The sequence below is a fragment of the Lygodium microphyllum genome, chromosome 4, assembly GCF_053477565.2.
Source record: "Lygodium microphyllum isolate KBCC chromosome 4, Lygodium_microphyllum_v1.1.10, whole genome shotgun sequence".
NCBI classification, from domain to species: Eukaryota; Viridiplantae; Streptophyta; class Polypodiopsida; order Schizaeales; family Lygodiaceae; genus Lygodium; species Lygodium microphyllum.
Genome location: NC_141138.1, coordinates 135,829,956 through 135,853,254, shown reverse-complemented (window position 1 = coordinate 135,853,254; position 23,299 = coordinate 135,829,956). Strand labels below are relative to the sequence as shown.

Sequence of the window (23,299 nt, the reverse complement as noted above, 5' to 3'; positions counted from 1 at the left end):
TTCATTCAACACATCATCTCCCAACCTAGATTGCCAACCTTCTACGAGTTTGAGTGCCAGTTCTTGCGTTATGCGAGGCTATATACTCAATTCCATAAAAAATCCTCATCACAGCCTTATTCAGAGTAGAGAGGGTTGGTTGCCTCTTCTTCGGGAGGGACAACCACTAGTAGCAAGAACTCGCTAGATACAAAGGCAAGCCAATCAAAGGGTGACTCCTCTTCCTCATATGGAACCAAAGAATCTAGACCTATCTGGCAGCAACTCCCTAAGAAAAACCGGTTTTGCACACATTGCCAAAGAGCAAGCCATGTGGACGAGGAGTGTCACTCCAAGGCCCAAGGTCTTCCACCTAAAAAGCCTCAGCAAACCACTGCGACTGCATAGTCCAGTGGGGCTACGCCTTCCGCTCCTGCTTTATCTACTTCTTCACCATCCGTTGTTGCTGCTAGACATGTGGCTCGAGTACAGCCTCAGCAGGCCATCTCTTTCACTACCCCTGAGGGACTAGTTGATTGGTCTGCAAGTTCCGATCCCATTGCACTTCATGCATCTATCTCACCTTCCTCCCCATCTCATCAGGCGTTCCCTTGGCAGAGCCCTGCTACTGGACGTACGCGATGGTGGCCATCTTCTTAGACTAGCATGTCTCTAGGTCTTTTCGGATACCCTAGGTCAATCTAGCATTCATTTTTCGTACTCTTAGAGTCGGGCCCATAGGATTATTGTCTCTACATCTTAAGTCTTCCGCTGCATTTACTCACACACGCATATCCATTTGCATCTTTGCACTTGTTCCTTCAGTTAGCTTTTCATTTTTGTTTTGTTTTGTTTTTGGAGCATCTCACTACTGACCTCTGTGATTACAGACTTTGATCTCCTTTGCAAGTTTTGTTTTCAATGTAGGGCTAACATGTAGGTTTGCCCAATTCTACCTGGGCTAGAGACTTGGGATGCGCGCCGTTCCTTCATGGTTTCATCATCCTTGGAGTTTTGCTCTTCTACCAGCATGGAGGCTTCCCCTCTCGAGGCGGATCATGCAGCATCTCTCTTGATGCTATCATGCCGGTGACTTCTACTTAGCTCTTCCACAGCTAGGGCGCTTCCTCCTCCTCTTCATTCCTTATGGTACTAGGCACCACATGAAGACCGACATTAGGCTCCTCTTCCTTCTTCAACATCTACATCCAGGTTGAGAGGGGGTTCCTACCCTTCTTGGTATTCTACAGGCTTCAGTACTTTGTCTTCGACATCGGCTTCTTCCCCCTGTTGTACCTTACCCTTTGCATTGCATGATTTCATCATCTTTATACTAGGGCGCTTAGGCAAGTAAACAATTTTTCCATGAGGGACACTGTCCAAGTGGCACCTGCTGCATGAGCATTCTTTAGCATGTTGCATACTTTGCATCTCATTGTGCAAAGCACCACTTGAGCGGATCCTAAGTTGTTTCCACCGGCGGATATTGTTACCACACCACCATCCTTCTTCATCACATGGATACCTCATCACCTACTTTTCCTCATCGTCGACACCCTAAGTGGATGGGTTAGCTTATACTATTTTGTGATGTGTTGGGTATACCCTCCCTACTCCCATCTTCTAAGTCACTATTACTCAATCGGCCACATCCCATAAAATTTACCACACTTATTCAAAAAAAAAGAAAAAACAAAAACAAAAGTTCCATGTAGTTCCATCCGCCTTTGTAGGGCTTGGTAGGCCACTTGGCAGCCGACGTACACCCTTTGTCCGATGCCTTGTCCTCTCTGGGATGACTACTTGGATTCCCTTGGTAAGATAATCATCGTCTCTGTAGTCTTGGTAGGCCACTGGACAACCGACGTGCACCCTTTGTCTGATGCCTTGGCTACTTTGGGGTGGGACGCCTTGGGATAAGTAAACATCACAATGGCTGGCCTAACCTTTCGGCTCAGTCCCTGCTAAAATATGCATTACTTGCTGATTAGCCTCTTAAACAGCCCCAAAACACACTAAAAATGCTCTTTTAGAGTAAAACCCTAAAACGGGGAGCGGTTCGAGAGAGTTGAGTGGAAACCCTAAAAAGGGGAGCGGTATGAGAAAGCTTAGTGGAAACCCTAATTTTTGGGGCGCCCTTCCACATCTATAAATAGACAGGCTGCCCCCATTCAGCAATCATCCTTGTTTTGCAAGTTACACTGGCCCACACACCCTCTGCTACTGTTGGCACCCAGTTTCCAGCCTGAAGCCCACCTCCATCTGCTGTCCAGCCATCATCGATTGCAGCCACATCATCTTCAGCCTGTCCATTGTTGTAGGCAACAACTCTCAGCTGCTGGCGATTGCTCCAAACTGTCCCAGACTGCTGTTCAGCTTGCTGTCCATCATCTCCAGGGTCAGCCAACCTATGTTTTCAGCATTGCAGGCCCTAACACTCTCAGACACTATTTCAGCCTGCTGTTTACAGCAGATTGTGCTCAATTTCCAGCCCCCGATCGGTGGTACACTGCTGCTTTTATCAGTTTCCAGCCTCCAAACTGCTGCATTTTGGTGACCAGCCTGCTGCCATTCACTATTCAGCACTCCTACACTCCGACTGGTGGTCACAGACTTGGAATCCGTCTTCTAGTGAACATCACACTCCGACATTGCTCTGCCCTTGAGCACACTATACACTCTTACATTCATTTACAGCATTCATTCACTTCAGAGTTGTGTTCTCTCTCTCCCTCCTTCTGTTTGTGTTTGAGTTTTGAGTTTTGCATTTAGGGTTTGAGTTTTGCCCTCTATGTCTGTGTCTGTGTCTGTGTCTTTGTGTTTCTGTCGTGGTCGTACACTCTGTGTGTCCTCAATGCAAACCCTAGCAATCTTCTTAACAGTGATTCTGTCATGGTCGTACACTCTATGTGTCCTCAATGCAAAACCTAGCAGTTTCCTTCACACCAAATTCTTGCATTCCTTAGCATCCAGCTTATTCCAAGCTGTCATGATGTCCACCTCAAAGGCACTTGTCAACTAATTCGATGCAAACATTTGCTTGAATTGTATCCACGTTGACGGTGCTCTACCTTGCATCAAAAGAGTGGACCACCACTGTAATGCATTCCCTTTCAAGAAAGTGGCTGCCTTTCGAATCTTTGAGGACTCCATGAAGTTCCCCCTTGAATAGGCTGCATCAAAATGCTGAATGAAAGTCAAAGCTTTCAGCCTATCTTGTACAGTGCTGAAGGACTCAAACTTCACTCCTTTTCCACCCTCATCATAGTCTTTTGCTGCCCCTTTGGGTGTCAAGTTGTCATATACTGGCTACCGCAAAAAGGGTACATTTGCTGAATTCACATCAAAACCAACGTGAAACAAAGCATTTGCATGACCAACATTCATTGCTTGAGCCCCAGAAGCATTCGGGGATGCAGATGCTGTACCAAACATGCTACTTTGTGCCCCAGGCATCAAGCCAATGCTGCCATACATAGGGGTTTGCATATTTCCAGCCATACCTGAACACATTAGGCCTTGCACTCCATGCATCAGTTGTTGCATACCATAGGGATCTGTGCCATACATTCCCGTATGCGGTCCTTGTCTAACCATAGCATGAAAAATCGTGCTTCCACGCCTATCTGTCCAAGATCCATTGGATTGGCACTTCCGTGATGGCCTTGCATTTGCATTCCTTGCCCCATAGGTACCAACTATTTTATTTCATTAGAATCTTTGGGAGCTTCAAATGAAGGGTTTGGCATTCTCTTCGGTGAATCTTGTTGTCCCGAAGGTGTAGAGGATGTCTTCTTCTCCTTGCCTTTGTTGTCCTTCTTTGGAGCATTCAAAAATTAGGTAAATTGAGGATCCTTTGCCAACTCAGCAAAGAGATTTACTGGAATCCTCATCTGATTCTTGAACTGGTCATCAAATTCCTCGACTTTGCTCGTCATTGGCCTCCTTATGCCTTGAAGGCCGTGCATCTTGCCCAACAACAACATTTTCAGCTTATTGTTCATGGTCTGAGCCTTGTCCAAGGTCAAGCATTGCATTTCCTTCATTTCCATGTGAACGTTTATACTAAGAGGCATCATCACCGCTTGAGTCCATCTCACTGTATGAAGACATATTGCTATAATTTCTCAGCTGAGAGTAAAAATCAACACTAGCACAAAGCTTTGGCTTGCAATCAGGCGCTTCGGGCCCACCAAATCAAGGGATTGAGTGGTATCCCGGCAATGGAACCATGAAACCAGTCTTTCTCCTCAGATAGAGTGGTAAATCCCTGATTACAACTTAATTACAGCAGCAAACAATAAATGCAAATCTGAAAATACAAATTTACCTACTGATCTTGGACAATGCATACCCGATTGGCCCCAAATTTGGCGCCCCTTTCGGTATTTCTTTAGCTTTATTGAAGAAAAAGTTGACTTACAATGGGATTCTCCCAATCCCTTTCGGTATTTCGACTCCCCTTGCTGTCCAAAGTGACCAGCAAGTCTTCAATCTATTTTGCCCCTTGATTCAGGCACTCAATTGGCCTTCACCCACTTCATAGATGATGGAAATGCCCCAAATTCAATGGTTGGCTAGTCCTCCACTTGAATTCAGCTGAAATTCACCTTCAACCTTGTTGAATCCAAGTCTTGGAGCTTCCAATTTCTGGCACACTTCCCAAGGCTGCCGGTAAACCCTAATTTCTGCTATAGATTAGGGTTTACAACAAAGAAATTTGCAATTTCTCAGCCTCCAAGTGTCCAAATGCTAAGATCATCAAAGCAAGGCTGTGAAATGGCTGGGAGATGAGGGGGAACGTTGTAGAGAGAGAAAATTCAAAGTTTTGTCGCGAAGAATGGCTGAAAATCAGTCAAGTGCACTTGTTGCCCTGCCACAACAGCATATAGATGCAAAGAACTGAAGAAAATCAATCATTTACTGCTGTTGCCCTGCCTCAACAGCCTGTAGATGCTGTCTCCTGCTGTTGATTGGTCTTCTTTTGCCCCTGACTGCCTCAAAAGGTCCTCCAATGGCTGCAAATCAGACCAACAACCTCCCCTCCCTCTCCCTTGCAGGCTAAATTTATAGAAATGCTTCTCTTCAGTCTCTAAAGGGCATTTTTAACAAGTGGCAACCTTTCCAAAGGGTTTTTCCAGCATTTTTCATAATTAAATATTAATTTTCAATCTTTAAATACTAAAAATTAATCTAACAATTATTTCGGTACCCTGAAAAATAATCTGACTCGCCAATAATTAAATTGGCTAGGCAACTTCCATTCCCAAGTGTCTCTTCGCGATCTTTGACCATTAGATTGACGTTAGGTACCATTAAACGTCACTTCTCTAGTGTCACCAATGGATGACCTAGGCTAATAACTGGCACCAGATACCACCAAGTACCTGTGCGGCATAACTTATAACAACTTTTGCCTTTGACATCCCGTGATTTCTTCGAGTCCCGGGCTTGTAAATTTACTTTTAACCCTAGTTGCACCTCACATGTGCATCATTTACTTAATCATGTAATTAAAAATTAATCCACATGTTAAGTGAGGTTTCAAAAATACATGTCCTCATAACACCTGGTGTCAAAGTTGAGCCTAGACCAATTTACTAGCCATCAATGTCAATGGTGACATTAGAGACTAGGCATTAATTAATTAATTAATGCTAGTTTAGGGTTCAATAAGTACTTAGGAACACTTGGGAGACGAATTGGCCTAGGCAATTTAATTATTGACTGATGGAATTATTTTTCTGAGCACTAGAATAATTATTAAATTAATTCTTAAATTTAATATTTTGAAAATTAATTTAATAAGCTGGATAATGTTAGAAAATAGGATTAGAAGACTCCCACTTGGCAAAACTTGCCCATGCAAGTGAAAAAGACATTTCTGAGACACAAAGAGAGAGAGAGAGAGAGAGAGAGAAAGAGAGGATCATCCCAGCGTTGAGCAAGCAGAGAGAGCCAGAGAGAAGGCTGCTATAGCTGTTACAACAGTTGACAAGACATTCCAGCCAGCAAGAGACCCTCCAAGAGCATGTGACATACCCTAAAGAGACTACAGCAATAGATGACAGCAGTTTGAGGGTTGTCTCAGCCAAGCAACATTGTATTCGATGTGTTCCATCAGTGGAGATAGCTTTCATGGCTGTCTAGACAGGGCAACAACTGGTTTCTTCCATTTTCTCACAAAGGAATCCTGAAATTTCTCTCTTTCTCATATCCTACAGCCATTTCTCAACTCCCTTCAACATTTTCCAACAATTTGAGTTATCAAAGTTGGAGATATTGGAAATTCTCTGCTGTAGACCCTAATTTACAGCAGAAATTTGGATTTAACAACCATGTCAGGATGCGTGCTCAAAATTAAGGACCTAGAACTTAAATTCCAACAACTGAAATTAAAGAATGTCAAGGAGATTCAAGAGGCCAGTCAACCAATATCAATTTAGGGCTGAAGGCCAATTCCCCAAGCAAACCAAGGGCCAAATTGGTTTGAAGGCTTGCTAGTCAATTTTGACAGCAAGAGACACTTGGATTGGTGAAGGGGATCACAGAATCTCAGTTGTACTCAATCCGTTGCAATAAAACCTAAAGAAATATCGAAAGGGACACTAGTTTTGGGGCCAACAAACTATCCATTGTCCAAGATTAAAGTGGTAGAGTGTAATTTCAATTTATGTGAATTAATTACTTCTTGTACTTAGTGTTAAATCAAGTTAATACCACCCTATCCGATGAGGAAGGCTAGTTTCATGGTTGCATTGCCAAGACACCATCAAATCCCTTGACTTCGTGGGCTCGAGGCACCTAGAAGAGGGCCAGAAGTTTTGCTCAAGTACTAAAATTGTGTTCAGCTAAGCATTTACAGCAAGTATGTCATCATACATAATGCACATAATGAAGGGGAAAATGCAATGTCTGATCTTGGAACAAGTTTACAATATGGACAAGGAGAAAATGTGGTTGTTGACCAACAACTAGGTCCTTCAAGGCCACAAGATGCTAATGGCCAACAAGGAGATGAAGAATACGATGACATGTTCAAGGCTCGATTGAAGGCAGCAGCTAACATCTTTGTTCAATTGGCCAAAGATCCACAGTTTGAGAGATTTTTGAATTCTCCCAAAAAGGACAGCAATTGTCATCTTCAAAGGGTTGTAAGCCAGGATACCCAATTGCAAGCATCGTCTTGGTAGTGCCAATCCAATGGGTTTTGGACAATCAGCCATGCATACAATGATGGGGCAGCCAGGATACTTTGGTAGTGCCACTATTTTCCATGCTATGTTGGGTCAAGGACCGCATACATGAATGTATGGTGCACCTCCTTATAGTATACAACAACCAACACATGGTGTGCGAGGCCCAATGTATCCAAATGTTTGGTGATGCACCTGCACCCCTAAATGCTTATGGGGCTCAAAGAATGATTACTGGTCATGCAAATTTTTCTTTTGATGTTGGCCATGATGCTAATACAGCAAATGCACCCTTTTTGCAACAGGCAATATATGACAACTTGACTCCCAAAAGGGCAACAAAAAACTATGATGAGGGTGAAAAAGGGGTGAAGTTTGAGTCCTTCACTAGAGCACATAGACTAAAAGCCTAGACTTTTATTCAACAATTTGATGCAGCCTATTCGGGGAGGAACTTCACCAAATCCACTAAGATTTGGAAGGCATCCACTTTCTTAAAGAGGAATGCATTGCACTGGTGGTCCACGCTTTTAATGCAAGGTAGAGCACCATCGACATGGGTACAATTCAAACAAGTGTTTGCATTGAATTGGTTGACCGGTACATAAGAGGTGGACCTCATGACTTGATGCAACACAATGCAAGAACTTGGAGCAGTAAACTAAGAAGTTTTGAGATGCTTTATTACCAGTAACTTCTTATCATCCAATTTCTCCTCATGAGCAAGTGGAAAAGTTGTGGGCTATCTAAGGAAATCATGGATTTTTGCATCAAATCCACCGTGTCTAGCATTTATCAGCTCATAGAGACTGTTGCTACAGCTAATGCATTGCTACATGGGAAAAATTCAGACTTCCAAGAAAGTGGGGAGAAGCTGAATAAGAATTTATTAAAGGTTGAGAAAATAGGCATACCTGAAAATCAACTTGAAAAGAGGTCAAATCAGCAAGGAAAGGGCTCAAAATTAGTTGCATAATGTAGGGAATTAAGGGTTGCAAATAAATGCTTTGTTTGTGAACAAAAGGGTCACATACCTAAGGACTATCCCAATAGGCAACAAGTTGGAAAATCACAAAATCAAGGAGATCCCCTAGGATAAGAAGTCGAGAACATTAGTTGGATGGATGCCGATTGTTGTTAATGATCAGCCCAATGATGATGCTACTAAGTTATGCGAAGCATGGGGCCCATCTAAGTATTACAGAGGATGAGATAGGACCCATGGGAGAAGTTGGTTTGGCATGCAAAGGGCCATGCAGAGCCTGTCACGCCGCTCATTGGAACGCTTTGTTTACATATTCATGGATATGTGGACATCGAAGAGAGATGGTTTTCTAATTATGCATAGATGACTGTGTGTCACAAAGCAATTGAGGCCTAAAGTGATCACTGAGAGTCATGCTCCTCCTTGTGCAAGACATCGAGGGATTAATGCTACAATTAGAGTAATAAAGCATTTCTTTTATTGGACTTCTTTGAGACACCATATTGAGTAGTTTGCCAAGACATACGTCATATGTCAAAAAGTGAAGTATGATAGGCAAAAGATATCGGTTTTATTACAGCCTTTGCCTATTCAAGATAGGCCTTGGCAGAGTATTGTTATGGATTTTATCTTTGAGCTTCCTGGAACACCTACAAGGAATGATGGGATATGGACAATTATTTGCAGGTTTAGTAAGTAAGCCCATTTCATTTTGGTGAGGAAGAAGATAAAGAATTATCATATGGCATACTTATTTTTGCAACATGTATTTAAGTATCATGGCATGCCAAAGTCAATCATCACTGATCGAGACCCTCAAATGACTAGTTTGTTTTGGAAGGAGCTTTTTGTAAATATGGGTACCACCCTGAAATTTTCTTCATCCTTCCATCTGCAAACAAATGATCAGCCAAAAGAGGCAAATTCTACAGTACTTGATCTCTTGAGATGCTATATATCTGAGTATAAGTCACAATGGGAGTAATATTTGCCTTGGTAGGGTTTGCATACAGTAATACCGTGCATAGTTCCACTAGCAAAGCTCCATTTGAGGTTGTGGAAGGTAGCAAGAAAGTGCCCCCTATTTTGCACACAAAGGACAAGATCTTTGAGGCTGATCAGTATGTAGAAAACAAGAATGCATCCTATGCAAAGGTTAAGTGTGCTCTTCAAAGGTCTCAAGAGAAGCAAAAGAAGACAACTAATCACCATAGATGTGATTTCTAGTTTGTAGAGGGAGATTATGTGTTACTGCATTTTGAAAAGGCAAGGCTGAAAAAGCTGAAAGGTAGAAAAATGTTATATCCAAAGCTGAGTATGAGATACTATGGACCCTTTCAAGTGTTGGAGAGGATTGGTGATGTTGGTTATAGGCTACAATTGCCTCCACAGTGGCACATACACAATGCCTTTCATGTGAGCTTATTGAGGCCTTTTCATGATGATGTGCCTAAGGATGTATCTACTGAAATTCAGCCAAAGGTTTAGAAGCTAGATGAGATTTTGGTACCTGAGCAAATTTTGGCACATAAAGAGAGAAAGATCAAAGGTAAAGTCTCCAAAAGGTATTTGGTGAAGTTTCAAAACTATTCACCAATGGATACTAAGTGGATGGAAGAGGATGACTTGGCAGACCATCCTTAATTGTTGCAGCTTTTCCTCGAGGCTTTTCAATTAGAGCCAACTTTGGATCGGGTTCACTCAGGTTCAGCAAAGCAGGGGGTCCAAAGCATTACTTGATGCTAAAGAGGGAGGTAGCACTTCCACTCCTCTAGTGATGGACAACTCTCGTATATAATGGATCTCGAATGTATTCAGCGTGCATCTAGGGTACTATGCTGACAATGTCTACCATGAGGTCACTATTCAGTGTATCGGTCACTGCAGTTGGTATGCAAATGGGTATGGTTTTCACTACAGCTTTGAAACTATACATTTGCATCACTATGCACTAGCACGCATCAGTCTATGGTCATCACAAATTGATTATCAGTTGCTGGTTTCAGTAATAATCATCAACTTAGTTGTATTCAGCTGGTTTTGTGGACAGCGGCATGTTTCATGAATGCTATTGATAGTACAACCGTCGGTTGTGCTCAATTCATATGCTTTGCTATGGTTGTTTGATCACGACAGTTAAGATTTGCTAATGGGAAATGCATTCTATGGGTTTCTGGTAGTAGTATTGGATTCTTTATGAGTCTTATGTTTTATATGTGCTAGTTGAAAATTTTCAGCAAGTCTTTGACTTGAGCATGGTTAAGCAACATGTTGTTTTTACTACGATGCCCTTTGGAACATTCTAGAGCAGTATGTTTTGCTTTAGCACATTGCAATGCAATCGAGGACAATTGCAAGGATTTCAAGGGGGTGATCTGTCATGAGGACGTGAGATTGTATTGCTTTCCTTAGCATAAAATTAAAAGTTAATCAAATGTGCTAATATGACTTGCACATGTGAGGTGCAAGTTAATTATTTCACAATGTGGGACCTATTAGCCTGCTTGTGTTAGTCATAAAAGTGTGTCATACTCATTGTGAGCTCCTGTTAGAGTTTGACGAAGACATAGGAGCTCTGGCAATTTAGGTGCATTTTCTTTATTTGTCTGCTTCATGTGTGCTTTCCTAGGCCAATTATTGCTTTTCACAGTTTGCCTACACCTGCTAGACATTGTCATTGCCATTTGGGATTTTTTCGGGGTGTCTCCTATTTTTTTTGACATTTCTTTCTATGTGACCAGCATTTATTGCTAGTCAGCCACCATTTATGGCCTCCCCTAGATCAAGTCGGCCAATTTTTGGTGCCCTTGCTAGTCATAGCTGCACCCCCCACTTGGCAAATATACACTCTTGAGTCTTCAGTCTTCCCCTTGCAGGTGCACACTCCGACTCTCCGTGCTTGGCACTACCACTTGACCTAGTGCCCTCACTAACGCTTTTGGCTACATGCAAGAACCAATCAGTCCATCATCATTGTATCAACATTCTTCTTCAGTCAGTGCAGTATTCTTCCCTCATCTTATGCTTCCTCTCTCTCTCTCTCTCTCTTTCTACTTCTCGCTGTGTTCATGTCTCTCTTCCATTGCACACTCGCATGGTATCAGAGCCTAAGTGAGGGCACAATCTAAAGATTTCTTGCAGCAGAGCAGGTTTTTATTACGGAGGAGCAGCCCAGATTTCCAAAACACAAATTTTCAGCCTGTATTTACTACATTTATAGCTCGAACAGGTGGCCCATTGCCCGTTTGCACCCATAGGCAGCGATCCTCTTCCTCACACTCTGACTCCTCCAATCCTCCAACCAAGGAGAAATCGGTGGCGCATAAGGGATCCACTTCTTCAAACCGTGGGAAAGGCTTGATTGCCCCTTCCTCAACTACTTTCTAGTCCAGGTGATGCGGTCATCCCTCACAACTCTCCGCTGCCAAAGAGGAAGTGTGAGAGGGTGGTGAGATAGGGTAGTCAAGCATCTATACAAGTATACAGGTGTACAAGCTCCAAAGAGGGATGTTCCTAGCGCATCGACCAAAGTTTGGTAGGTTCAAATCCTAGGGCTGAGATTGACATCCAAGTTCATGCTAGGCTGTTCTTTGACAATGAGCGAGATTAGCTCCTAGTCTTGAGCTCAGATGAGGCGACATTTGTTAAGAGTCATTCCCTCGACGCCATGCAGGAAGGTGCCATGTGGCAGCAGGCTGCCACGTGGCAACAGTCGGACTACAACAACTGTCAGAATGCATCAGTCAACTACATTTAATGCAGTCGACCTGATCAATTATTGGCATTATTTCCAGCCTATAAATAGGCTGATTTTCCAGCAGTCTTGATATATATTGTCTCACAGATTTCAGCCTACAAACTGCGGAGATTGCTCTCAGGGCTGACGGAGATCGAAATCCTCAAGGTAGAGACATACGCAGATATTTTCTTTGCACCCGTGTATATTCTACATCCTTATACAGCATTCTTCGCTACAGATTTTCTATGTTTCACTATCTCTTTTTCTCTCTCTTCTCTCTCTATTCACTCTTTGTCACGGTCATTCGCTTCCGCATTGCTTCACTCTAACATGGTATCAGAGCATTGAAGGATTGGATCTATCTAAAGAGGAGTTTTCAGCGCAAGACAAGGTTGCGTTTTCAACGTTCAAGTGCGAGCAAGTGGGCTATTCATCAGAACAAGGCTGAGATGAGCATGGGCGTGTGAGAAAAGAGAAGATTTGCTGAAGCTACTGCTGTTTTTGCTATGATCATGAACCGGAAGGTGCCCGTCCTACCGGCTCTTCCTTCAGATCAAAAGCTCAATGGTGAGAACTACCGCATCTAGTGGGTCATGATGCTTGCCATATTGGAGTCCTATGATTTGGGGTTACGAAGGCTATCAATCGTCCTTCACGAGACGAGTCCAAACTCTCTTCCAGTGAGAAGGCGGAGTTGGCAAAGACTCAAGCACATTGGGATAAACTCAATGCTCGCATTTGCTTGTTTTTATTTCTCTCATGTACTACAGTTGTTATCTCTCATATAGAGCATTTGACGGTGGCTAGGGAGATATGGCTAGAGTTGGATCAAATGTATAATCGAATGGCCATCATGAAGCGAGTTTCTTTGGAAGTGCAAATGAGAACTATGAGTGTCAATAAGTCATCATCCATACGGGAGTATATCAACAAGCTAAGGCAGTTTCAAATGCAGGTTCAAAACGTAAGGAAGGTGATTACTTCTAAAGACATGGCAATAACTCTTATTTCACAATTACCACCTCGCTTCAGTGGTTTTTATTCTACCTTGATTGCTTCAGGGTGGTCTGAGACTCTTCGGTGGGAAGCTTTGGTTCCTATGGTCTTGGAACAAGAGGAGCAACTGAAAGAAACCAATGCTTCGAAATCTGAAGCTTTGGTTGGTCAATCCTCTAAGAAGAAGGGGAAAGACCAAAAGAAGAAGAAGGAAGACAAATCTAAGAAGGACAAAGACAAGGAGTCTACTTGTCACATTTGTGGCAAAACAAGTCACTAGAAGAAGGATTGTCCCGACAAGGAGAAGAAGGAGAAATCTTCAAAGGATTCCGGAGTGGTGGCTGCTCCCTTATCAGCTGCTTTCCTCCATTTGGAGGTGGTTGAGGATTTGACCTTGCCGGCTTCTAATGCTACATTGGCAGGCCCATTTACTCGGGAGTGGATTGTTGACAGTAATGCCTCTAAGCACATGCCTCCTTCTTTAGCAGGTGTCACTCATTTGCGGCCTTCTCATGGTCAGATTCTTATTAGAGAATCGAGATAGTTCGTCTATTCCTATTCAAGGACGGGGCAACATGCATCTTATTCCAGATGGTCATGCTGGTGCCCATGCATCTGAGGTACTTTATGTGCCGGCTTTGGGGTATCATCTTCTCTCGATGCACAAGATTTGTGCCCTCGACCTCTTGGTCAAATTTGATGTGGATTCTTTTTGGATTCTTGATCAAGGATCGAGAGCAGTTCTTTCTTCACATTATGAGGAGAATGGAGTCTACAAGTTGCAATCTTCTTCTGCCTTGACTTCTCTTCTTCTTACCTCTCAAACTCAGTCCGAGCTTTGGCACGCTCAGTTTGGTCACCTCAATTATGAATACCTTCAGAAGGCGTCTAAGGACCAATTTGTTCGAGGTTTGCCAGATATTGTGGTGAGTCAGCAACATTGTCTATCCTGTATCCATCGGAAGCAAACTCCTGATGTTGTTCCCAGCAAGGCTTCAAGGCAGTCTTCAGCACCCTTGGAGCTTATTTCCACCAATCTTTGTGGCCTGATGCGGACAAATCCCTTTGAGGAAGTTTGTATTTCATGCTCATTGCAGATGATTACAGCAAGATGACATGGGCCTATTTCTTGAAGCTGAAGTCCAAGGCTTTCTCCAACTTCAAGAATTGGTTGCTCTTTGAGGAGAGCAGATCGGGGCGGAAGCTGAAGACCTTACAATCAGATAAGGGCAGAGAATTTGTTTCTAATGAGTTTGCTCAGTTTTGTGCAAATCGTGGCACACACTAGGAGTTTGCAAATACAAACACCCCTCAGGAGAATGGCATTTTGAAGCGGAAGAATCGCAGTGTGATCAAGATGGCCCGTACCATGATGGAGCATCGTCAAACACCTCAATGTCTATGGGCTGAGGTTGTGGCTACTTCAGTTCACATCCTTAATCATTCCCCTACTTCCGCTGCTGTTGATATGACTCCTTTTGAGGCGTACTTTGGATCAAAGCCCAATGTTTTTTATTTCAGGGTTTTTGGGTGTGATGCTTATGATCACATCCCAAAGACATAGCGTGACAAATTTGAAGCGGCTTTTAGAAGATCGGTGTTTGTGGTTTATAGCTCGGGTTTTTGGGTGTGATGCATATATTCACATACAGTATGACAAATTTGAAGTAGCTTCTAGAAGACACGTGTTTTAGAAGATCGGTGTTTGTGGTTTATAGCTCGGGTTTTTGGGTGTGATGCATATATTCACATACAGTATGACAAATTTGAAGTAGCTTCTAGAAGACAGGTGCTTGTGGGCTATAGCTCACAATCTCAAGGCTACCAATTGTATGATCCTATTAAGCGGGATGTCTACACGAGCCGTGATGTTCAGTTCACGAAGGTTCCAACCCTAGAGGGGGATGAGGATCACCCTGTACTTGGAGATCCCGGCCCCGGTGATAGCTAGGCCCCAACGACTGTTCCTCTCGAGCATGTCTCTTGAGGACTCTTCTTCGGATGAGGAGCCTACTTCCCAACCATCAACTTCACTGATTGGTCCTCCGTTAACGGTAGATCTTCTTGAAACTTCAGCAGATAGAAAGCACCGAGGCGAGATTTGACCTCCTCGTTGGGCCCATGACACGCTCCGAGATTCATGGATCGAGGGGGTCCCTGAGGAGTGGCAACCACAAGATGGACCGCGGAGGTCACGGCGGCACCAAGCACATACTATGGAGCTTGTTTGCTGTAACTACTGTTTAATGTCCCATGTTATGCAGGATAGAGAGCCTACATCGGTGAAGGACGCTTTGCAGTCAGATCATTAGCGGAAAGCAATGGAAGCCGAGTTGGAGGCTATTGAGTGGAATGGCACTTGGTACCTTGTGCCTTGTCCCTCTCATAAGAAGGTGATTGGTGTCAAATGGGTCTTCAAGACCAAGTACCATAGTGATGGCTCTTTGGACAATCACAAGGCTCGCCTTGTTGCTAAAGGTTTTGCATAGCTCCCAGGTGTTGATTTCCATGATACTTTTGCCCCTACTGCTCACATGGCGACTATTCGTGTTGTTCTTGCCTTGGCTGATCATAGCAGATGGCCTGTCTTTCAGTTGGATGTGAAGTCGGCCTTCTTGAATGGTGATTTGAAGGACGAGATCTATGTAGAGCAACCTCATGGCTTTGGTAACTGGTTCCTCGGCTGGGAAGGTTCACAGGTTGAAGAAGGCCTTGTATGGCCTGAAACAGGCTCTGCCTGCTTGGAATGAGAAGATTGATTCGTTTCTTCAGGCCAAGTTGGGATATTGACACTCTAGGGCCGATCCACAGCTTTATGTGCACACTTCAGAGGGTGGTTGTGTATTGTTTGTTTTTATGTTGATGATTTGACTATTACAGGTGATCATGCCCAGAAGGTCGAAGAGATAAAGGCAGTCTTACATCAGAAATTCAAGATGACAGATTCAGGACTTCTTCATTTCTTTTTGGGCCACGAGATTTATCAGACTCAAAGGGGGATTTTCATCTCTCTCAGCAGAGATGTACAAGAGCTCTTGGTGACTTTTGAGACGGAGTCCATTTCTACTCCTATGGATCTGAACTGGAAGGCCACTTCACATGCAAATTCTCCTTTGGCGGATGCTATCCGCTACCGTCAACTGATTGGATCATTGATTTGGCTCCTCAACACATGGGTTGATCTATGTTTTGATGTAGGTCTCTTAGCTGGGTTTATGAATGCACCTCAACAGGTGCATTGGCAAGCTGCTCAGAGGATACTTTGATTTTTGAGGGGGACCTCCGACCTCGGGATTTCCTATCCAGTAGGTACAAATGCTTTTGATCTTGTTCTTGCAAGTTGGAGTGATTCAAATTAGGCTGGTGACGTGGACCAATGGTGGTCTACTACAGGTTATTGTTTTACCTTGGGTGCTGGTGCTATCTTTTGGAGTAGTAAGAAACAGCCCATGATAGCCCTATCTTCGACTGAGGCAGAGTATCGAGCTGCGTCTTCTACCATATGTGAGACTATGTGGCTTCCGCGTTTGTTGGAGGAGCTTAGCTACCCCCAAACTTGTCCTACTATTTTGCGGTGTGACAATGAGAGTTGCATTGCCTTGGCACGGAATCCCGTATTCCACGCTCGGACGAAGCACATCGAGATCCAATACCACTTCATCAGGGAGAAGCTTCTGGATGAGACCATCGATGTGGAATATTGTAAGACCGAAGACAATCTTGCAGATTTGTTTACAAAGGCACTTCCCCAAGCTTTACTTCTCCAACATTCCAAATCCCTCCGTCTGCTGCCTTGTCCAAGATCTGAGAGGGGGTGTTAAGAGTCATTCGTTGGATACCACGCAGGTAGGTGCCCTGTAGCAAGCTGCCACATGGCAGTGGTCAAACGATATTAGTCGGTTGCATTCAATGCAACCGACCTAATCAATTATCTAATGGAAATCGAGATCCTCAAGGTGGAGACATACGCAAATATTTCTTTGGACCCGTGTATACTTCTACATCCTTATATTGCATTCTTCACTGCAGATTTTCTGTGTTTCATTGTCTCTTTCTCTCTCTCTTCACTCTTTGTCACGGTCATTCGCTTCCGCATTGCTTCACTCTGACAACATTTTGGCGGTCTTGGCCAAAGGCGGGGAATCCATGGTCACATATGATCAAAGGCATTTTTGACAGGATGATCTTGTATGCTACTGCGAGACATTGTTGACGGACATAGAGATCCGTTATGACTCTTCTCTATTTTCAAGGGTTGGTACGATCAACATCAACATCAAGTTCTCTCTAAGACACCTTGGTGGTGGCTTGATCACCCACTACTTGGATATCTATAATTCTACTCTGGTGGTTCTTTGTTGTATATAATTATCATTGTATCATTCTATTGTATCAGATCAACCATGATCTAAGAGAGGGTATTATCAATCTAATCGGTTCATATGTGGGTTTGGTTTATGCTTGACATTACTGCATATTTTAGGCATTTTATGGTGGTCTTCTTAGTGATTATTTAGGCATTTATTGTTGGCCAACCAGCATTAAATGCTGGTTGACTAGCTGCCATATTTGGCATATTTTAGGCCTATTTATTCAATGGCTTTTCCTCCTCTCATTCAGTTACCACCATTCTTCAGGTGATCTTCCTATTAGAGAGAGGAGCGAATGCAGATGCCCACACAACCAGTGACCCACTATTGTACACATCATTCTCATGTTTGGTATATGGATTCCATTTCTCGAGCACCTCTCTGAGTTCTCTTCCTTTGCAGTGTTCTTTTGTTCTTTTGTTTTTTCTCTCTTTCGTCTTGTGTTCAGCAATTTATTTCAGCACTTGTCTATACTTCCATTGCTACACCACTTCTGACACAAGGACCCTTCGGAGACAAATTGGCCTAGCCAATTCAATTATTGGCTGGTGTACTTATTTTACTGGACACTAGAATAATTATCAGAACTAATCCTTTAAAATCAATTTAATAAGCTGGATAATGCTGAAAAATGGAATTAGAAGGCTGTCACTTGATAAAAATTGCCCGTGCAAGTGGAAAAAATATGTTTTTGAGGCTCGGAGAGAGAGAGAGAGAGAGAGAGAGAGAGAGAGAGAGAGAGAGAGAGAGAGGCTCATTCCACTCTTGTGCAAGTTGAGAGAAACAGACAGAAGGCTGCCATAGCTGATATAGCAATTGATGGGTCATTCCCAACCAGCAAGAAACCCTTCAAGAGCAAGTGGCATTCCCTAAAGAGACTATAACAATAGGTGATAGCAATTTGACGGCTATTTCAACCAAGCAACATCGTATTCAATGTGTTCCATCAATGGAGACAACTTTCATAGCTGTCTAGACAAGGTAGCAACTGATTTCTTCCATTTTCTCAAGATAGAAATTTGAAAGTTTATTGCTTTGCTTAGCATTTGATTAAAAGTTAATCAAATGTGCTAATGTAACTTGCACATGTGAGGACATGTGAGGTGCAAGTTAATTATTTCATAGTGTGAAACCCAAGACCCTAAGATATCAATTGGTGCCAAATGCAAAAGTTGTAATAAGTTATGCCTTACAAATACTAAGTGGTACCCTGATATTAGAGTTGAACCTAGATCAATTTATTGGCCACTAATGTCAATGGTGGCATTAGAGATTAGGCATTAATTAATTAATTAATGCAAGTCTAGGAGTCAATAACTACTCGAGGACACTTGGGAGACAAATTGGCCTAGCCAATTTAATTATTGGCTAGTGGAATTATTTGTCTTGACACTAAAATAATTATTCAATTAATTTTCAAAATGTTGGATAATGCTAAAAAATGACATAAGAAGGCTGCCACTTGGGCAAAACTTGTCCATGAAAGTGGGAAAGACATTTTTGAGACTAAGGGAAGAGAGAGAGCATCATTCTAACCTTATGCAAGCTAAGAGAGACAAAGAAGGCTGCCATAGCTGCAATAACAGTTGACAAGCCATTTCCAGCCAACAAGAGACCCTCCAAGAGCAATTGACATGCCCTAAAGATACTACAGCAATAAGTGACAGCAATTTGAGGGTTGTTTCATCCAAGCGATATCGTTTTCAATGTGTTTCATCAATGGAGACAGCTTTCATGGATGTCTAGACAAGGGCCAAGGCAACAACTGATTTCTTCCATTCTCTCTCTCTCTCTCTCTCTCTCTCTCTCTCTCTCTCTCTCTCTCTCTCTCTCTCTCTCTATATATATATATATATATGTGTGTGTGTGTGTGTGTGTGTGTGTGTGTGTGTGTGTGTCAAAAGATAATGTATAAGTGGGACAATAGGGTTTGCGGGGAGAAACACGAAGTGAACTCGACAAACATGGAGAAGAGAAGAGAAGAGAGAAGAAACTCTGGTGAATGGAATGATGAAGTTCTGAATCATGAAGTCATTGTGATACAAGGGAACAAGGGTGTCATAGCACAAGGAAGATGATGAAGATAGCCACGAACCACGAACCGCAATGTCCTTCTCCTGAAGAGATGTGAGGGCAATGGAGAGGCTAGAGAGAAGAGGTGATGGACTGAATGAATCAACTGTGTTGAATGAGTGACAAAGACAGTCTATAAATAGACAAGAGACTGTCTAGGGTGGCGCCCGGAGGGAGGGCGTCAACTGTCTAGGGTGGCGCCCCACTATTGGTGCCCAGCCCCTTTTTAGGACTGTCCACTATGAAACCCTAAACGCAAAACTACAGGTGAAGGGTTTCTCAACATATATATATATATATATATATATATATATATATATATATATATATATGTATGTATGTATGTATGTATGTATGTATGTATGTATGTATGTATGTGTGTGTGTGTGTGTGTGTGTGTGTGTGTGTGTGTGTGTGTGTGTGTGTGTGTGTGTGTGAATGAGATCTTGATTTGCATCTTGATGATCATGATTGTAACAAGGCCCTTGAGCAAGTAAACAATTCCTCTATGAGAGCACTACCCAAGTTGCCTATCATTCTATTTAAGCAATGCCCATCCAAAAATGAAAACTCCTTGAATGATGTAAACATGTTTCCCTTTAACCTCGTCAAAGGAGTGGTCAACTTGGATCCACCATATTCACAACATCTCACATTAGTGGTCTACTATGTTTGATATTTATGGTAGAAATTTAAGACAGCTATTACCTCCAATATACCTAGTTACCCTAGCATTGCCTACACTATTGTTGGAGGATGTTATTCTATTTTCCCCTCTCACTATCATTAAAAGCCATTCAAAAAAACCAAAAAAAAAAAAGGTAAGACCCTCTAAGAATGGCTATCTAAAAGTAGTTATACATCACCTCTATAGTCTTGCTAAGTCCTTAGGCAATCGATGTGCACCCATTGACTGATACCCTAGTGCTTTGGATGGGTACTTTTCAGTTATGAAACGAGAGGGGAGATGTGGCTTGTGCATTGTCTCAAGAATAGTCCTTTTTGTGCCTAACAGGGGGTGTTGAGCCACTAACATTAAGGTTTGCAGCCAAATATAATTATAGTGCATTAACGACTGATTTAGTCGCCTTACAACAGCCCCAAAAAGCAATTGATGCTAAATTAGCAAACGTAGGTGGCTTATTTTTGACAGTAGGACAAATGCACCCCCAAACCTCTATAAATAGGAGTTGAATTCGTCTTTCCCACCACTCTCTTTATCATGTCGTTATATAAAGAATGAGTATTCATTAAAGATAAATGGCCAAGCCAGCCACACCTTAAGCCCTCTCATCGCCCACTGTTGTCTACACCTCTTCCTGGAGGAGACCTCAGTCTGTCGGACTTGTACAAGTGCTGCCCTTGCTGTCTACACCTCTTCCTCAGTCTGGCAACCTGTTCCCACTGCTGATACAGCTGCATTTGCTGCTCCATACTGCCGCCCAACTGATCAGAGTTCTCATATAGCCTGTCATCATTCAATCAACCTGATTTTGCACTCCAAACTGCTGCACTTGCTCACCAACCTACCTGCCCAGCTGTTCAGCATCTTCCTCCAGAGTGCTGTCCTGTGTTTTGTGGTCCTAACAGGCAGCCCAGCATCCAGAAGTTGCCAGGCCACATCCATGGTATCTGCTGCCATTTGCATTTGCTGGCAGGTCTGATTCTCCATCAGCATCTGTGTTTCTGCCCTGCAAAAGTCACCCTCTTGATCGCCTATCTTCTGGAGGTCATCCAACTGCCAACATCATCAACCTTCAGCATCTGTGTTTTTAAAGATTGTGTACTCTACATTGTTGTACACTTTGCATTTTCTATGTTTGCCATACCATTTCTTTACAGAGCATACAGAGGTCATTAGGGTCATTAGGTTCAGCGACACTAGACATTTCTTTCCAGAGCATAGAGAGGTCACTAAGGTCATTTTGATTTCATGTTCATGTTTGCAACCACAAAGCAACTAGGGATGAAAATGGCTTTCTAAGGGACCACCTTCTCCTAACTACAAAGGATGGCTTCATCATATGCCTAAGATGTGGACACACACTGATTGCATGGTCTAAGAAACAATTGAGACATGGCCATATGGACTGAGGTAAGGATTGGAGATAAATATAAATGTGGACCACAAACATTTATCACATGGTTTGAGGTTAAAAGATACGGCCCTCAGAAATTGTCTAAGGTTAGCATCCATGAAGGTTTTCCAAGGTGATGGAATACATAAACCAGAGATGCTTGGGCCTTTTTCTACACAAGCCGCTAACTCCCAAGTCTCAACAGTTTTCATGACTCTATAAGAGAAGTCCAATAAGTTAGGTTTCATAGGAGGGTCCGATAGATCATTGCTAGACATCAGTAGACAGTTTCCCGGACAGTCCACTCTGAAGAATTGATTACATGTTGGACGTACGAAGTAGTTCATCAGCTGAAGCCTATAGCTACATACTCTTTTCTACTTACCCATTGTTGTACCTTTTCTTGTCTCAACTTTTTCAATAATATGTTTCATGAGACGCGTCATGTAAATTGCGGTCAGTAGGTACATTTTGGCCTTTTGTACACACACACACACACACACACTCTCTCTCTCTCTCTCTCTCTCTCTCTCTCTCTCTCTCTCAAAATGTTAGAAAAGAAAAAGGATTATTCAAGCTCACACTGTCATAAGCTGGTGCAATACGATTGAACAGCCGCTGACGTTCTGCAACCTTTTCGGCTGGCGCCTGAGAAAGCACACTGCGCACGTTGAAATTCCTTGTCTTCCTCCTTGGCAGAAATGGGCATCCCCTTCTCCCATCCCCCGTAATTGTTGCTTTGGGGAGGGAGGAGCTAGTATGCCGGGCATCGATGTGTGTGCTTGCAACACGTCTAAGAGTATCCATAAGGGGGTACCAGCTCGAGGAACAGGTATACTATATCTCATAATATCTAAGGTTCTCCAAGCGATAGATTATAATTCCCTGTATTCATCGCTCGGACTACAGCTCAAAACCATATCTCTATAAACTCAACCACGGCCAATGTTGAGAACTCTTATTGACTTAAATTTTGTATTGAACTATGCATTCCTTACGGATGAACTATCTCATGCTTGAAGTATTGTTGAATTTATGATGGTAACACCTACTCTTAAGGCCGTTATCCCCTCTCTAGTAGTATCTCCTAAGGTTAGCATTGGTACACCAGCATGCCTTCCCAATCCTTCCACAAAAAGGGGCCACTCCTAAAGCTCCAAAGATATAGCTAGGTGTTAGGTCGAGCATGCCTATGCTTGATTGAGAATCTTACCAAAGGATTTTGGTTGCTACTCCTGGTGGTCCATCTATCCTTGCGTTTAAGGCTATTTATAGTACTTTATTTCCTTTGAGCAATAGTCTTAAAGGCATAGATACACTCAAGCAAATCAATGATATGAGCACTCTTGAATCTATTTGTTAAAATGTGTTGGCCTCGGCTCTCTTGGGAATATGGCTTTGCCCTTGGTACGACAATACTAGTATCTTTGCTTTAACTAGTGGATCAAACATTTGTCTCTGTGCTCCGAATTGAGCACTTTGATCTAACACCACTTCTTGATCGTGAAAGTCGTTTTAGGTATCCTTGACCTCATAATTTACTTTCTTGATGAGCCCTAAATGAGGGTATTCTCCAACTTTTCCGCTCTCAATATTAGTAGTTTTCAATGCTAATGTAGTATCCTTCGCACTTGAGATTAGTTTTCCTAGGGGCAATGTGGTTGCACTTTCAACCTTCAAAACAATTTTGGTCACTTCTCATTTTTTAGTTTTCATTTTAGTATTTCTTTTTCCATTTGTGATATGTTCATGGTTAATGGTCCACTACACTTGCCTCCCTACTTTATGTTAATATCATGACATTTTAAGGGGGTTGGAATTAGATCTCCATTAAAACATTTAACTTTGAATAGACTCAAAAACATTGCTGGTACAATTTCTCT

The 23,299-nt window shown here is 42.7% G+C and overlaps 1 protein-coding gene across 2 annotated transcripts in view; it reads right to left on the bottom strand.

Moving 5' to 3' along the window:
• The window catches only part of MENG (S-adenosyl-L-methionine-dependent methyltransferases superfamily protein), a 94,830-nt gene extending 72,425 nt beyond the window's left edge, over positions 1 to 22,405 (bottom strand). The window contains exon 1 of one of the 2 annotated variants that reach the window (XM_087676608.1): positions 21,999 to 22,405. In XM_087676608.1, coding sequence (XP_087532734.1) covers positions 21,999 to 22,223 — 225 coding nt within the window. In that variant the 5' untranslated portion in view covers positions 22,224 to 22,405. Of the gene's footprint in view, positions 1 to 20,617; positions 20,697 to 21,998 lie in introns of those variants that run through there. The other variant, XM_087676609.1, reaches the window with a different exon arrangement.
• Positions 22,406 to 23,299: the final 894 nt, after the last annotated feature.